This window comes from Ranitomeya imitator, chromosome 4 (assembly GCF_032444005.1).
Source record: "Ranitomeya imitator isolate aRanImi1 chromosome 4, aRanImi1.pri, whole genome shotgun sequence".
In the NCBI taxonomy this organism is placed as follows: domain Eukaryota; kingdom Metazoa; phylum Chordata; class Amphibia; order Anura; family Dendrobatidae; genus Ranitomeya; species Ranitomeya imitator.
The window spans coordinates 504,862,537-504,881,022 of NC_091285.1; the positions used below are offsets into that span (position 1 = coordinate 504,862,537).

The window sequence follows — 18,486 nt, forward strand, 5'->3', positions numbered from 1 at the left end:
ATGATATTTCTGCCACTTTTGATATAGAAATGTGCAAAATATTGAAGAAGCTCAACCCCATTGATTTCTTCTGCTCGAAAGTGGGTCTAGCTAGCTTATTTCTAAGTTTAGACACATATCTTAAGAAAAAATGTGAATCTATCTAAAAAATATTGGCACAAAGCAAGCCAATTAATATGTAGTTTAAAAGGGTTATCCAGGTTCGGTGAAAAACTCTGCAGTCATTCAGTGTAACCACAGACTTGTGAATCCTCACATCACATTCAGCATGCACTGTCAGGATTTTAAGCCCTTTTCTTGGGACGGGCGGCAGCGAAGGCGTGACACCACAACTTGTCTACTTTTTAATGAGCTGTGGTGTTCTCTAGGGCTGCATTCATACGATGCATTTTTGGTATTTTACGCCATGTACTTTCCTAAAAAATGCAAGTAACCTGGTTTAGTTAATGGGTGCAGAAATGTTGCAGAAAATGTGCACCTTCAAAATTTCAGTAGAAGCTCGTCATGGGAACTTGGCCTAAAGCAAAAATCTCACTCCAATCCACTCAACGCATGAGCCTCTGCATGAATCAAAAGCGTAAGACTCCATCACACGCCTTCATCTAGAACAGCCTGAAAATCACCAGTTTTGATGAACTGGGGCCAATGTGTCTTAGTTTCTAACATTTTTGCTGCTTTTGAGGGTCTCAAGTCTGTATTTCTGTAACTAGGAATAGGTACCAAAAAAAGCGAAAGAGAGAAAGATCCCTAATGTCTTCATTCCTTCATATTCTGGCATCTGTTACTGAACAGTAATTTCTTTTGGAAAACTTCTTGATTGTAATTATTCTCCCATTACACATTTCGGATGGAAATACATTGTTTTAATGCAATGTTTCTGCAGTCACTGTATCCTCATCAATTGGGTGCTTGATACATACCTGTGCAAAAACGTCCATTAGATGCAAGCTGGAAGCCAGGTTTGCAGATGCATTTAAAACTTCCATCCTCATTAATGCACATACCATTTAAGCACATGTTCTTCACACTACATTCATCCATATCTGAAAAAAAAATCATATATTTGTCAGTAGAAAGCTTCCAAAATAAAAAATAACTGAGATCTCTAAAATACCTTTTTTGGGAGGCATCCAAAAGCAAACCTCTTTTGTACATGCATACTCAGTGTCGGACTGGGATTCCATAGGCCCACCAATAATATTTAATATTGACTCTGGGGGCCCTTTGCTCAGAATGCACGCAAATATTACATTACCCTCATTCACAAAATTACCTATGAGTTTATATAATAATAAACCGAGTAGTTTGTTGAATGAATAATGAGATGTTGAGTGTATTGTGTCAACTACTACTCATATATAGGGGGAGAGAAGTCCTGCACAGGGCCCGCCGGGAGATTCACCTGTTTTCCTGTGGGCCAGTCTGAGCCTGTCTATTATAACTAGTTGCTTAATGTTGGTTGCTGCTTTATATTCTTTAACACAAAGACCTAAAAATAACATTGTTGTTCTCTTTTGGACATACATACTTTTCGGGGAGTCCGTTGATTATGCTTTCAATTAAAGTTCAGTATGAATACGGTAATAGTAAGAATGTTGAAAAGATAACGGTTATTTAGGAGAAAGGTCTTCTAGGTTATCTAGGGGAATCTTCTGTTCATGCTTTATATTACACAATAGCTTAAAAACTTCTAAACGTTTTCCTGCTTTATACAGTAGCTTTTTTAATGTCAGTGATGCCATCATGTTACATTACAGCACCCAGCCTCATGCCATCGCATTCAGGGCTATCTGACAGCTTTCACTACTCCCACTATTGTACAGTGAAAGGAAGGTTTTCCTGAAAACTTGTAAAAATGCCAATCTTCCAAACACTATTGTTTTCAATAACAATGTGATTACTTCCTAAATACATTGCACCTTCTTTCTGGGAAACTTTGATAATCTAGTTTCCTTTGCTGACCTATATCCAGAGCTATATTTGCTTCCAGCATGCTAAAAGGTCAAGGCAGTAAAATCAGTTGTAGTGATATTTAGACTGCGTCATATCAGTAACAATATTATTAAAAATATAACATTGAGTATCAGAAAATGCTAGAGAAAGGTAAATGACAATGAAAAGGAATACTATTTGAAACCCATGGGCAAATATACATTATGGGGGGAAATTATCACAGCAAGAATTTCTTAACCCCTTAATGACCGCCAATACGTCTTTTAACTGACCTGAGATATAAGAGAATAGCATCCTCATACAGATGACAATCCAGCATCTGTTGGTTGTACACTATAGCTGACAACTTGCTGTATCAGCCACGATCAGTATTTGCACCTTCTAAATCTGTTTAACCCCTTAGATGCTGCTGTCAATAGTGACTACATCATTATAAATGGTTAACAGAGTGTGGGGGCTTCTTCTTTATCCCAATTGGTGCCCTCAGATCATGATTTTGTTGTCCTGATGTTTGCGATGGCAATTCATGACCAAATAGCGGCCTTAGAGTCTGATGGCTGTAGTAATCTGTTTAGAAGTTAGCAACATTTAGGTGGTAAAAATACACATTTTCATTTCTGTCATGCCACTTTGCATTAATTCCTGTAAAGCACCTGAAGGGTTAATAAACTACCTGACAGCAGTTTTCAATATGTCAGGGGTGCTGTTTTTAAAATGGTATCACGTTTGGGGGTTTCCTAATATATGTGACCCCTAAAGTCACTTCAAACATGGATAAGTCCCTAAAAAAATAAATGTGGTAAATTTCTTTGAAAAAATGAAAAATTACTGCTACATTTTTAAACCTCCTAAAATGCTAACAAAATAAAAGAACATTTTACAAATGATGCTGATGTAAAGCTGACATGTGGGAAATGTTATTTATTAATGGTTTGCTGTTGTATGACTATCTGGATTAAAGGGATAATCATTCAAATTTAGACAATTGCTAATTTTTTAACATGTTTCTCAATTTTTTTTATTTTTTATAAATAAACACAAAAAATATTGAACTAAATTTACCATTATCATAAAGTAAAATGTGTCACGAAAAAACAATCTCAAAATCACTGGGATTTGTTGAAGCGTTGCAGAGTTATTACCACATAAAGTGACACTGGTCAGATTTCAAAAATTTGGCTCGGTCACTAAGGGGTTAATCCAGTTTTGATGTTATTTTCACCAAATATTTACATATAACATTTTTGTCCAATGTTCAATTTCCAGTTTTATGACACCCCCAACTGGAGTGAGAATTAGGGCTTTCTAAAAAGTTAAAATTCATAATTCTGTCGTTCAATTTATTTGCAAAGAAAACCATAATCAGCTCTCAACGTTCCAAAAATGGATGTTCAATCTCCAGCACCAAAGGAAAGTAGTTAAAACTTACCTTTAATCATATAGGCTAATAATAATTGTCAGAATGTGAACATATTAAAAAAACTTACAAAGCTTACGAGTTTAGGGTAGGTTTATAAACCTAGGTAGATGGATAAACCTACTTGAAAAGTGTAAACATTTATGGGTTTTCTTAATATGTGCACATTCTGCCAATTTTTTATGCCATATGACTAAAGGCTAAGTTTTAACTATTTTCCTTTGGTGCTGGAGAACATTCCCCTTTGGACCATAGAAAGCTATATGACCTAGAAGCCAGACCAGTGCATACTCCATGTACCACACCCAGACCACAGACTGTCCACCTTGGAAGTTTCCTAGGATACTTATCTCTAACACCGGAGGTTAACTGAATTGACACTTTTTCTAATTTTGTACATACCCAGATTCCATTCACATTTTTAAAAGATGTGAGAACAGTGTAAAATAGCTAAAAGTCGCAAATTTTTTTGGGAAAAAATAGGCAATACCATTTTGGACATTTGACCCTCAAAATCTGGCACAAAAACCATAATGAATTGTCCGCCTTGTGCTGAAAGTGAGAGTTAAGGTCCATTTACACTGAAAAATGATCATGAATGAGTGATCCTAGGAAAGCTCACTTTCCAATACCCTTACAGTGTAAACAGGCAAACGAACGAAAAAAACAGTTGCTCATCAGGTGACCTGATTTTTTGTGCTGTATCGTTCTTGGCAGTGCATAGTCCAGTGTAAACAGGACATTTGCTAAAAACAATGGCAGCCTATGTGCACAGAACACTATTACAGATCATTCAGTGAGCTCCTTTAGAGTGACATTTGTAATGTGAAGATAACTAGAATTGTAATAGAAAACAAAGCAAAAGTCATAAAAATGAAGAGGTTACCTTGACAATTCTTCCCATCAGGTGATACTTGGAAGCCTGCATTACACACGCAGTGGAAACTACCATCCGTGTTCACACATCGTCCATTGTTACAGATACGACCATTTTGTAAGCACTCGTCAATGTCTAAAAAATAGTATTTTTTTTATCAACAACACAAACACCATCAAAAGGTACAAACAGGCAACAGAGTTCAACTTAACAAGACAGTACAGAAGCCATTAATTGAGAATTTAACATTTTGAAGAAACCCTTCTACTCATAAAAATGAAAAATTGCACAGACATTATTTATTATATTAAAGGAATTCTGTCTAAATATATCCACCAGTCGGTCATAGCACTAAAACCTGACAGGAGCAGACAACATTGATTATATTGTTATAAAGGCACATGCCAATGGCAGCAAGTGAATAGTCAGTTCTTGAGGTTGATATGTTGGAAGTAGGAAAAATGAGAAGTGTAGGGAGCTGAACAAGACTACGTTATGATAACAAACAATTTCATAAGAGCATCGCCAAAAAATGAGTTCTTGTTTGGTAGTCCAAGAATGCAAAGCTGGTGACAAGGTCATGGATGCCCAAACTTCATTGATGTACATGGATAATGAATGCTAGACCATCTGCACCAAACTCACAGAAAAACATGGCATGTGCAAGTGCGAGTGGGTCAGTTTTCTGTGGCAGGGGAGGCATCAGGATGCACTTTGGGAAGAACCATACTGTAGGAAATGTTCTGCTAAGAAACCTTGGCTCCCATCATTGATGTGGATTGTTACTTTGACTTGTACCAACTATCTAATTATTTTGGAAGATTAAGTACAACCCTTTGTTACAACAGTATTCCCTAACAACAATGGTCTTTTCTAACAATATACAAGGTCATACTGCAAAATTTGTTCAGGAATGGTTGAAGGACATGACAAAGAGTTCTAGGCATTAATTAGACCTCCAATTTCCCTTGATCTCATCAATACCTCATCTATGGAATGTGCTGGAAAAGCAATTCTGATTCATGGTGGCCCTGCCCCATAATTTATGGGATTTAATGGATCTGATGGTCAAATATTAGTGCCAGATGCCACAAGACACCTTCACAGGTACTGTAGAGGCTATGTTTTGGTATGTCTGAGCTTTTTGGCAACAAAAGGGGGGCTCACATAATATCAGGCAGCTGCGTTTAAAGGGAATCTATCAGTAGGATCAGACCTCCTAAACTGTCTATATGGGTTGTAGGTCATAAGATACTGAACAAAATGATACCTTGATATCTGTGATCAGATATCTTATTCCAGAGAAATCCACATTATTCTTCTATGTATCTATTCAGGACTATGTGCCAGACACGGATCAATATGAGAATCTATCACCAGAAATTATTTTTAATCTTGACAGCAGTTGTTTCCAATACAAAATCTGTAACCAGCCCTCCTGTTTTAACTGCACTAGTGTCTATACTTTCTGTACCAGTCATTATACTACATAAGTACTATAGCACAGAGCCATATATGAATCTCCTTAGCTATACAGTCCAGTGATCGCGCTATTCCATACCTCTGCATTCTGTCCGGGTTGATGTACTCTGGAACCCAGAGTGACACTGGCAAATGTATGATCCCTGGGTATTTACGCATTCAGCATGAAGGCAGGGGTTTCTTTCACACTCATCAACATCTAAAATGTATAAAATATGTAGGAGAAAAATTAGAGCAATACCAATGTAATACCTAGATTGCAAATTACATTATTAAAGCATAGTTAAATATTTTGTAATTATTTTGATTGTTTTTGGCATTACTATTACTGGAGGCCAAAGTGCATATTAAAATAGACTCCATGAGCATGAAAATCAGAATAGTTCCATTGTCTTTATGTCAATTCCATTTGCTTATGAAAGTAGTTTGTTGAAGGTGGCCTGGAATACATGTTAGCTCTGTTCTATGCACCCACATGTTGAAAACACTCTTCGGGCTGTTTTCGACAGCCTTCCTCCTTCTTTTAGCTTAACAAAAAATGTATTAAAAAGAATCAAGTAATTTCTGAAATATTCTCATGGACATCAATTAAGTTTTTCAAGAAGACAATAGTCAAGAGAACCAGGAGACAGATAAGACCCTGCCAATCTCAATGACTTATTGTAAGTAGGTTGGATGTGAAACGAATGTAGGAGATTTCGGTAAACCAGAGTGTTGGTTGGGTGGTGCTAATCTTTCACTATAGAATAACATTGTTGAATATCTCTTACGAGTTTTACTTACTGAAGCTAGAAACACAACGGGAATAAATAGAACATTTTTGTTTAGTATTTTCACCAATTTAGAGATATGACATAGAAAGGGGAATTCCTTAAAATATAGTCAGAAAGAATGCAAATCCCAATGATTAAACTGCATTCCTTTCATATTCTTAAACCCAAGTAACAGACAAAAATTCTCCTGGCCACTAGTCGATGCATCTATATTCCTTTTAACAACAAAAATAATTTGTGGTTAAAAATATAAATTCAGTCAAAATACCTAAAGGCACATTTTAGGTAACGTATTCATTTCTTTTTACAAAGAAAGCTAAGAATACATTAGATGTGCATAAAAAGTCCACAATCTGGAAAAAAGATCAAGACTCAGTAAGACTGTCGCTCATTCATAATTCTATCCCTTAGGTAAATAGGTAGCGCTTTCTAGTCAAACATTCTTCCTAAATTGAGCTGACATTCATCTTCACATTGCTCGCAGAGTTGTTTCACTAGATAAATAATTTACAAACTGCAATTCTGGCCTATTTTGTGCAGATTAGGTGTGAGTCAATCAATATTGTCACAAAATCGTCCTAATAGAATCCTTTAGTGTGTATCCTGCATCTGCTGTCCTTCTATTTTATACACTAAGGTTTGTAAAAGTCAAATTTGGATCAAAAATAATTAGAAGATTTGTATTTCATTTAAAACTAAAGACTTTATCTTATGCAATGCATTTGCGTGCTGTATACTAAGTAATCAATATGCTTCAATGCATTTGGCACCATTTAATTTTCCTGCTTATCAACTCATAGATTTTTTATAAGGTGTCTGAACATATTTTTACATACATGATCCTATACCCATGGCCAGTAGATCAACAGTAGATCCCTAAAAAAACATAATGGATCCAAGAGAGGAAAAAAGAGGAATTTAACTATACATTAAGCAACTAAACATAATTTTCTATCATGCATTTGATTGCATTAGAAAATGTCCTACAATATTACATGTCAATTTGACTTAATTGGGCCGGGGGGTACTCGGGCCGGGTCCGACGGTTCTTAAAGGGGGTTGTCACGGCAGCAGTGATTCGGTCCGTGGCCCTGTGCATCCAATAATAGTAATGAAATTAAAGGGGAATAAAGTTTATGGGGAGATTGTTCGTGACGCCACCTGTGGTGTTTGGCAATGATAATACGGCCAACGCCGCAGTTCTGATCCGCTGGGGCAGTAGGTGACGCAGCAGAGTTGGTACAGCTCTCCACGGGAAGAGCTAGGCCCCAGGGCAGACATAGGGTTTAAGTCAATGATGGTGAATATTGTGATTCAGGGCAGGTGACACAGTAATAATTCAGAGGACATAGAAGGGTGCATTTTCCACAGTTTACTCACAGTTCTTTATGCAATCCCCAGCCAGGTGCTGTGCCCTCCGGGTCTGTGGTCCAGTCAGCTCACAGGTAATTTGGGGTACACTTTGCCAGAACCCCCTTCTTATGTTCCTTTCCTGGCCATCTCACTGCACTGGCTCTCGCCTCTCCTGCCCTGCGCCTTCACACACACAGTGTCCCAAGCCAGCAGCCTCGGGTCTTGTCGGGCGACAAACTCTTGGTCTCCTTGATCCTATGCGGCTGACTTTTCGGCAAATGTGTGTGGTTGTGGCTGTGGCACGTACAGTTACCACAGCCTCTGGCTTGCTAACTGAGCCTTGTAGTTCTCCGTTAGTCTGGAGGCCGGTTCCCCCACTGCGACCTGGTCCCTCCACCCAACTATGGTCAGATTGGATTCAGGCCCCACGGGTGGATTCCTCACTACCCGTGCCCCTAGGACCCCTTCTTTCCCTCCTTCTCACTCTCTGGAACTTTTCTCTCTTTGTCCTCTGGCGCTGGGACGAGCTCTTCACTCCTTAAGTAAGTCCATAGCTCCAACTGTCTAACTATCTAACTAACTCCTCCCTCTTGTTTCCATGACAACTCCACTCTCTCCACCCACACCCTCTACCTAGTTCCGTCCAGGTCTATAGAGGTCTAGTGTTGGATGCTAGTGTGTGGGTACTGGGTAGTTTCCCCTCCTTACCCGAGAGCGGAGTACCACACCTCTGGCTGAGGTACAGTACCTCTGTGGCGACTGGACCCTCAGGGGTTCCACACATGCAGTGCAGTGTGAGTCTATTATTATACTCACCTACAGCCGCTCTCTCCCCGGTGTCCAGTACTGTTCTGCTCCTCTTCTCAGTGACGTAATCTTTCTGAAAATACTCTAAATTGCGCTGCACTCTGTGTGATCCGGAAATGTTTTTTACAATATGAGCCTATGGAGGGTCAGAATGAGTCTCTATAGGCTTTCACTGTAAAGGAGACATCTTGCTCACAAATAGAGTATAGAGGGAGCCAGCTAGTCTAAAGTGCGGTGACTTGACTGAGAAGAAGAACAGAATGGCCCAGGATCCTGGAGAAAGCGCCAGTAGGCGAATATATCAATACACTCACACTATATTGCATGCACATATACACATATTTAATAAAAATATATAGATGGAAGTTCCTCTTTAAGTTACCAATATATACTAGTATAAAATGTGAATATCCATATGCCGTGATAGAAGTGAACATCCATATATTACTGATAGATCTGTTTTAGTAGGATAAATGAATTTATGTATGCATTTATTTATATTGATATAACTTTTCCAATAATGGATATGCCAACGAAGGATTAAAAAAGGTGTTCATTCCAACCCTGGGTACTTTGGGTACATATTCCTAACATTCTTAAAAAGCACAGGTAGAGTTGAGTGCCCAGTAAAAGTGTCAAGCAACCAATGTTCCGAAGAGAAGTTTCCTAGGATACAGTTTATGACTTGGCATCCTGTGTCTCAAAGCATGACTCACCACAAAACTTTTGGACTCAATAATGCTGTTTATGAACCAACATTCTCAAGTATAAATTCCACACACTTCCAAATGCATTACACAAACATTTCACCAGCGCTGAATTCACAATGCCCGCGGCATTTCAGCTTCTAACAATAAAATAATCTTTGCTTTCACAGTGACTTGTACTTTGGTTGGCAATCGGCATTTTCCATTCGCAAAGAAACCATAAAATATTTCAAGGCTGATGTCTCTGGCATATGCTTAGATGACGATTTTCATTTTTGTTACCATGTCGGTATCCTTCTTGTCCTTTGTCTGTTCGTTAGTTTCTTTTTAAGTTTTGTTTCATGTTAAACTACTTATTGTATTATATTCTCATAGTGCAGCTCCACGTGAAAAAAACGAAAATCTGGTGATCAGATGTACTTGCCTCCAAAGTTTAACTTACTTGTACAGCACTGTTTCAAAGATTCCTGTTCTCCTCAAAACCAAAAATGGAGCCTGTGCTGACCATAAAACTATAACTAAGCAACACTGGCATGTTGAAGCATACAACATATTCTGAATGCAAAATGTACTGGTAATATCTTTTTTACATTGTCAGCATTGTGGCTCAGTGGTTAGCACAGTTGCAGTGCAGCTCTGGGGTCCTGGGTTCAATTCCCAACAAGAACAGCATCTGTAAGAAGTTTAGGTATTTGTGTGAGTTTCCTCCAAACTCCAAAGGCATACTATTAGGGAATTTAGATTCTGAGCCCGAATGGGGACAGTGATGAGAATACCTGTAAAGTGTTGTGGAATACGATGGTGCTATAGTAAAAAATAAAATAAAATACCGTAGCGCATTGCTCAATTGTTATCTTGCCATAATCTGCAGTGGTTTTATCTGTGGTCCAGAAATGAACAAGGGCACTAAATATGAGACGGTGCTCAGCAAGTAGAACTTCTAGATCACATATTTCAAACTCTGGTCTGCGGTTCAAATCTGGCCTGCAGGGTGAGTATATTTGGCCCGCAATGCCAGGCAGGTCCCCCGAGTACATTTGGCCTATGACACTGGTTGGGTCGCCCACTGGGTGGGTCGCCCGGTGGGTCGCCCACCCATGAAGCTGGGTAAGTGTCCCCCCCAGCATCGCACTTTCAACTATATCGGCATCCTAGATGCCAATACAGTTAAAAGCAATGATGGAGGAGGGAGAGTCCTTTCACTTAATTCACGCTATGTTTCTGACATCTTAGTGCAGTACCAAAGTGTGCAGAGGATCTGAAGACACAATTTTTTTAATGTGTAGCGTATTGTACTGCATCGAGCACTGTATGGCGCACTGTGTGGGGTCCCGTTATACTGTATGGAGCACTGTGATGGAGGGCACTGTTATACTGTAAGGAGCACTGTGGTGGGAAGGCTTTTTTTTACTATATAAAGCACTGTGCTGGTGGTGGGGCCATTATACCTTATGCAGCACTGTGGTGGTGGGGCCCCATTATGCTGTATAGAGCACTGTGGTGGTGGAGCCCGTTATACTGTAAAGAGCATTGTGGTGGGACGTTATACTGTATGTAGTACTGTGGTGGGGGGCCCATTATACTGTATAGAGCACTGTGTGGGGAATCCCATTATACTGTATGGAGCACTGTGATGGAGGGCACTGTTATACTATAAGGAGCACTGTGGTGGAAAGGCCGTTATACTATATAAAGCACTGTGGTGGTGGGGCCCCATTATGCTGTATAGAGCACTGTGGTGGTGGAGCCCGTTATACTGTAAAGAGCATTGTGGTGGGACGTTATACTGTATGTAGTACTGTGGTGGGGGGCCCATTATACTGTATAGAGCACTGTGGTGGTGGGGCCTGTTATACTGTATAGAGCACTGTGGTGGTGGGGGCCCATTAGTCTGTATGTAGCACTGTGGTGGTGGTACCCATTACACTGTATAGAGCACTATGTAGGGGGTCCCGTTATACTGTATGGAGCATTGTGATGGGACACTGTTATACTGTAAGGAGCACTGTGGTATGGAGCTGTTATACTGTATGGAGCACTGTGGTTGTGGGGGTCGTTATACCTTATGCAGCATTATGGTAGTGGGGCCCCATTATGCTGTATGGAGCACTGTGGTGGTGGGGCCCGTTATACTGTTTATAGCACTGTGGTGGGCCATTATACTGTATGAAACACTGTGGTGGGGGGCCCCATTATGCTGTAGGGAGGACTGTGGTGGGGGGCCCGTTATACTGTATAGAGCACTGTGTGGGGGGCCCGTTATACTGTATGAAGCATTGTGATGGGGGGCACTGTTATACTGTAAGGAGCACTGTGATGAGGGTGCTGTTATACCTTATGCAGCACTGTGGTGGTTGGGCTCCATTATGCTGTATGGAGCACTGTGGTGGTGGGGCCCATTATACTGTATAGAGCATTGTGGTGGGGCCCATTATACTGGATAGAGCATTGTGGTGGGGGGACCGTTATACTGTATGTAGCACTGTGGTGGGGGGTCATTATTCTGTATGTATCACTGTGAAGGGAAACCTGTTATCCTGTATAGAGCACTGTGGTGGGGGCCTGCTATACTGTATATAGCACTGTGGTGGTGGGGACCCTTTAGTCTGTATGTATCATTGTGGTGGTGGCACCCATTATACTGTGTAAAGCACTGTGTGGGGGGTCCCGCTATACTGTATGGAGCATTCTGATGGGGGGCACTGTTATACAGTAAGGAGCACTGGGTTGGCAGGCTGTTATACTGTATGGAGCACTGTGGTGGTGGGGCCCGTTATACTGTTTATAGCACTGTGGTGTATGTAGTACTGTGGTGTAGCACCTATTATACTGTATGAAACACTGTGGTGATGGGCCCCATTATGCTGTATGGAGCACTGTGGTGGGGGGCCATTATTCTGTAAGTAAAACTATGATGGGGAACCTATTATATTGTATAGAGCACTGTGGTGGTGGGGCCTGTTATACTGTATAGAGCACTGTGGTGGTGGGGGTCCGTTAGTCTGTATGTAGCACTGTGGTGGTGGCACCCATTATAATGTATATTGTACTGTGTGGGGGTCCCGTTATACTGTATGAAGCATTGTGATGTGATGTGATGGGGGCACTATTATACTGTAAGGAGCACTGTGGTGGGGGCTGTTATACTGTATGGAACACTGTGGTTGTGGGGGGGGCGTTACACCTTATGCAGCACTGTGGTAGTGGGGCCCCATTATACTGTATGTAGCACTGTGGTGGTGGCATCCATTACACTGTATGGAGCCCTGTGGATGGCACACACAGTGCTCCATACAGTATAACGGGGGTCCCCCCACAGTGCTACATACAGTATAATGGGGCCTGCCCCCACAGTTCTCTATATTGTATGGAGCACTGTGGTGGGGGCCCATAATAATGTATAGAGCACTGTGGTGGGGGGGCCTGTTATACTGTATGAAGCACTGTGGTGGTGGCACCCATTATACTGTATGGAGCACTGTGGAGGGGGGGGCATAATAATGTATGGAGCACTCTGGTGGGGGACCCGTAATACTGTATGGAGCACTGTGGTGGGGGGCCCATTATACTGTATAGAGCACTGTGGTGGGGGTCCATTATAATGTATGTATCACTGTGGTGGGGGACCCCATTATTCTGTATGGAGCACTGTGTGAGAAGCCCCGTTATACTGTATGGAGAACTGTGTGGGGGGCTGGGTGAGGATTACAGTTGGAGAATCATACTGTGATGGGGACACCATTCTTTGTCAGGTGGATTGAGGGGGGTCATCATACTGAGTGTATGGAGGATACTGTAGAGGAATACACTGTGGGGGTATCATACTTGCATCATACTCTATTATCTGTATTATTCAAGGTTTTTTATTGTTATTACATATTTAAATTAGGCCATTGGGCCAAATGCTTTTTACTGCTCTTGCATAACATATTTAACATATTATAAGTGAGACTGCACTCTACAGGAGAGCTGGACAAGAGAGTGAGACTGCACTCTACAGGAGAGTTGGACAAGAGAGTGAGACTGCACTCTCCAAGAGAGATGGACTAGAGAGCGTGATTGAACTCTCCAAGACAGTTGGACTAGACAGTGAGACTGCACTCTCCAAGAAAGTTGGATTAGAGACTGAGACTGCACTCTCCAAGACAGTTGGACTAGACAGTGAGACTGCACTCTTCATGAGAGTTGGATTAGAGAGTGAGACTGCACTCTCCAACAGTTGGATTAGAGAGTGAGACTGCACTCTCCAAAAGAGTTGGAATAGAGAGTGAGACTGCACTCTCAAAAGCAGTTGAACTAGAAAGTTAGACTGCACTCTCCAACAAAGTTGGACTAAAGAGTGAGACTGCACTCTCCAAGAGAGTTGGACTAGAGAGTGAGCCTGCATTCTCACTCTAGTCCAACTGCAGAACTGCTCAAGTGACTATTGAGAGTGACACATGGCACTCCCAGTGGTCGGCGCTCATAGCAAGTCAGCAATTCTGCTACATACAGGTGATCTGATCATCGCCTGTATGTAGCAGAGGCAATAGGGTTATGGCAGCTTCTAGTCTCCCATGAAGACTATTCAAGCATGCCAAAAGTAGAAAAAAATGTTTTTAAAAATATAAAAAAAATAAAAAATATATACATTCCCATTCACAATAAAAAAAAAAAATCAAACATACACATACAGGTCCTTCTCAAAAAATTAGCATATAGTGTTAAATTTCATTATTTACCATAATGTAATGATTACAATTAAACTTTCATATATTATAGATTCATTATCCACCAACTGAAATTTGTCAGGTCTTTTATTGTTTTAATACTGATGATTTTGGCATACAACTCCTGATAACCCAAAAAACCTGTCTCAATAAATTAGCATATTTCACCCATCCAATCAAATAAAAGTGTTTTTTAATAACAAACAAAAAAACCATCAAATAATAATGTTCAGTTATGCACTCAATACTTGGTCGGGAATCCTTTGGCAGAAATGACTGCTTCAATGCGGCGTGGCATGGAGGCAATCAGCCTGTGACACTGCTGAGATGTTATGGAGGCCCAGGATGCTTCAATAGCGGCCTTAAGCTCATCCAGAGTGTTGGGTCTTGCGTCTCTCAACTTTCTCTTCACAATATCCCACAGATTCTCTATGGGGTTCAGGTCAGGAGAGTTGGCAGGCCAATTGAGCACAGTAATACCATGGTCAGTAAACCATTTACCAGTGGTTTTGGCACTGTGAGCAGGTGCCAGGTCCTGCTGAAAAATGAAATCTTCATCTCCATAAAGCATTTCAGCCGATGGAAGCATGAAGTGCTCCAAAATCTCCTGATAGCTAGCTGCATTGACCCTGCCCTTGATGAAACACAGTGGACCAACACCAGCAGCTGACATGGCACCCCACACCATCACTGATTGTGGGTACTTGACACTGGACTTCAGGCATTTTGGCATTTCCTTCTCCCCAGTCTTCCTCCAGACTCTGGCACCTTGATTTCCGAATGACATGCAAAATTTGCTTTCATCAGAAAAAAGTACTTGGGACCACTTAGCAACAGTCCAGTGCTGCTTCTCTGTAGCCCAGGTCAGGCGCCTCTGCCGCTGTTTATGGTTCAAAAGTGGCTTTACCTGGGGAATGCGGCACCTGTAGCCCATTTCCTGCACACGCCTGTGCACGGTGGCTCTGGATGTTTCCACACCAGACTCAGTCCACTGCTTCCTCAGGTTCCCCAAGGTCTAGAATCGGTCCTTCTCCACAATCTTCCTCAGGGTCCGGTCTCATCTTCTCGTTGTACAGCGTTTTCTGCCACATTGTTTCCTTCCAACAGACTTACCATTTAGGTGCCTTGATACAGCACTCTGGGAACAGCCTATTTGTTGAGAAATTTCTTTCTGGGTCTTACCCTCTTGCTTGAGGGTGTCAATGATGGCCTTCTTGACATCTGTCAAGTCGCTAGTCTTACCCATGATGGGGGTTTTGAGTAATGAACCAGGCAGGGAGTTTATAAAAGCCTCAGGTATCTTTTGCATGTGTTTAGAGTTAATTAGTTGATTCAGAAGATTAGGGTAATAGGTCGTTTAGAGAACCTTTTCTTGATATGCTAATTTATTGAGACAGGTTTTTTGGGTTATCAGGAGTTGTATGCCAAAATCATCAGTATTAAAACAATAAAAGACCTGACAAATTTCAGTTGGTGGATAATGAATCTATAATATATGAAAGTTTAATTGTAATCATTACATTATGGTAAATAATGAAATTTAACACTATATGCTAATTTTTTGAGAAGGACCTGTATTTGGAACCACCGCATTCAGAATCACCCGATCTATCAATATAAAAAACAATTAAGGAGATTGCTAAACGGCGCAAAGAGAAAAAAAGTCAAAACCCCAAAATTAATTTTTCTTTGGTCGCCGCAACATTGCATTTAAATGCAATAACGGGCGATCTAAAGATCGTACCTGCACCAAAATGGTGTCATGAAAAACGTCAGCTCGGCACACAAAAAATAATCCCTCACCCAGCCCGAAATCACAAAAAATGGAGATGCTACAGGTTTTTTTTTTATTTTTAACAAACTTTGGAATTTTTTTTCACCACTTAGATAAAAAAAGAACCTATACATTTTTGGTGTCTATAAATTCATAATGATCTGGAGAATCATAATAACAGGCCAGTTTTAGGATTTAGTGAACATGGTAAAAAAATTAAAAAAACAACTGCACTTTTTTTTATAATTTCAGTGCACGTGGAATTTTTTCTCATTTTCCAGTACACGCTATGTTAAAACCAATGTTGTCATTCAAAAGTACAACTCGTCCTGCAAAAAAACAAGCCCTCACATGGCCATATTGACAGAAAAATAACAAAGTTATGGTTCTGGGAAGAAAGGGAGCAAAAAACAAAAAAGCAAAAATGAAAATACCTCCGGGGTTAAAACCAATAGAGTTTGCAATATAAAAAAATACTTTAAAAATCTAGAGGATGACATGAAGACAATAGCTAGCAAACCAAATTGGTGAATCAAATTGGTGTTGTATCTTATTCATTTTTCTTCCATATATAAACCATACTGACGTCTCAAAAATAAGAACTTGGAATATGAATGACACAAAAATAATAATAATAAGACCGCATACCTATGCATTCTCCTCTCCCATCTAAGTGAAATCCTGTGTTGCATTCACAACGATAGCTTCCAGGAGTAGGGATGCATCGGCCATGTATACAGAGGTTCCGGTACAATAAACAGTAATCTTGTGTAAAATTTAATGAGGTAACTATTGAGATAAAAAGGGACAAAACAAATATTATACATAATATAGTGAATAATTAATGAACAATAACGGAAAAAAGAATGACTGTATTTCACCCCAATCTCATCTCATCTTATCCCCTAGAAATCTTACTCACAGTCCTGCAAAAAGATAGAATACAAGAAATCAACACGAGGGACCCTAAAACTCTGTATCTGTTTTAGCAGTGTTTGCATATGGCAGCATGTGGTGGACACAAAAAGGCATCACATTGTGTATAGGAGCTATACATGGGGGGGAATCAGAGGACATTACTACTATACATGGGGGACTCGGGGACATTATTACTATACATGGGGGACTCAGGGGACATTATTACTATACATGGGGCACTCAGGGGACATTATCACTATACATTGGAGGGACTCAGGGGACATTATTAGTATATATGGGGGCCTTAAGGGATGTTATTACTATACATGGGAATGACTCAGCGGACATTATTATTATACATGGGGAGACTCAGGGGACATTATTACTGTACATAGGGGACTCAGGGGATGTTATTACTATACATGGGAGGGACTCAAGACATTGTTACTATACATAAGAGTGACTCAGCAGACATTATTATTATACATGGGAGGGACTCAGGGGACATTATTAGTATACATGGGGGCCTCAAGGGATGTTATTACTATACATGAGAGGGACTCAGAAGACATTGTTACTATACATGGGGGACTCAGGGAACATTGTTACTATACGTGGGAGAGACTTGGGGACACTAATACTACACATGGGAGGGACTCAGGAGACATTATTAATATACATGGGGGGACTCAAAGGACATTATTATTATTATACATGGCATCGACTCAAGGGATATTATTACTACACATGAGAGAGACTCAGGGGACACTGTTACTATACATAGAGGGGCTCAGGGGACATTATTACTATATACGGTAGGGACTCAGGGGACATTATTGCTATACATGGGAGGGACCCAGAGGACATTTTTACTATACATGGGAAGGACTCAAATTACATTATTACTATACCTGGGAGGGACTCTGGGAACATTATTACTGTACTTGGAGGTATTCGGGGGACATGTTTAAATGTTAAGTGGGCACTTAAGAAGCATTACAATCATAGGGGAATTCAGGGTATTTTCATCATCAAAGGTACATATGGGGGTCATGCTTACCTTCTAGGTGCAAAATATGGGCACTATTTACTACTTTCACAGAGGATTCATATTTTTGGGGGGATTTTATCATCTAAGGGTCACAAAGGAGGCATTTTAATTTGTAAGGGATGCATTGGTGGGCATTATTATATGGGGCACTAAGAGAAATACTGTCTTTATGCCACACAGCAGGGCCACTTACAGGGACAAATACGGCAGCATTTGGGTGACAGTAGGATGAGGCGTTAGTGGAGGCTGGGGATGGTGCTGGAAATGTGAAAAGTCAAGTGTGTTATGAACTCTGCAGTCGAGACAGCCAGAAAAGTGTATGACTCCATCAGAAAAACATCACCTGAGTGCCACTAACTATAACTGTACTGTAATCTCTTAATATGTTTAGCAAAACTGGTATCTTCCACCATATGGCCACTATATGGTGGTAATATCAGTGTTGGTCTTTGTATAGAGATTTGTTTTCAGTGACACCATGGTCATCTGCTGAGGTTCCCTATACCCACATTTAGGATGTGCCACCGTAGTTGTAAATATGGTAACTTGTGTAGGGGTCCACTCAGATGTGATTCACTTGTCCCTGTGCTGAACCTCTAGCTATGCCTCTGCCTGGGGGTCTTCACCCTGAAACACTCATAACTGTTTAAAGAGGGTGCAGTGCT

The 18,486-nt window shown here is 40.6% G+C and overlaps 1 protein-coding gene across 2 annotated transcripts in view; it reads right to left on the reverse strand.

The window, feature by feature from the left end:
• The window catches only part of FBN1 (fibrillin 1), a 440,189-nt gene that overhangs the window by 190,876 nt on the left and 230,827 nt on the right, over nt 1-18,486 (reverse strand). For both annotated transcript variants that reach the window (XM_069766028.1, XM_069766029.1), the window contains 4 exons: nt 16,501-16,641; nt 5,809-5,928; nt 4,257-4,382; nt 921-1,043 (listed from right to left, as the gene is read on the reverse strand). In XM_069766028.1, the coding sequence (XP_069622129.1) occupies nt 921-1,043; nt 4,257-4,382; nt 5,809-5,928; nt 16,501-16,641 (510 nt within the window). The remainder of the gene's footprint in view (nt 1-920; nt 1,044-4,256; nt 4,383-5,808; nt 5,929-16,500; nt 16,642-18,486) is intronic.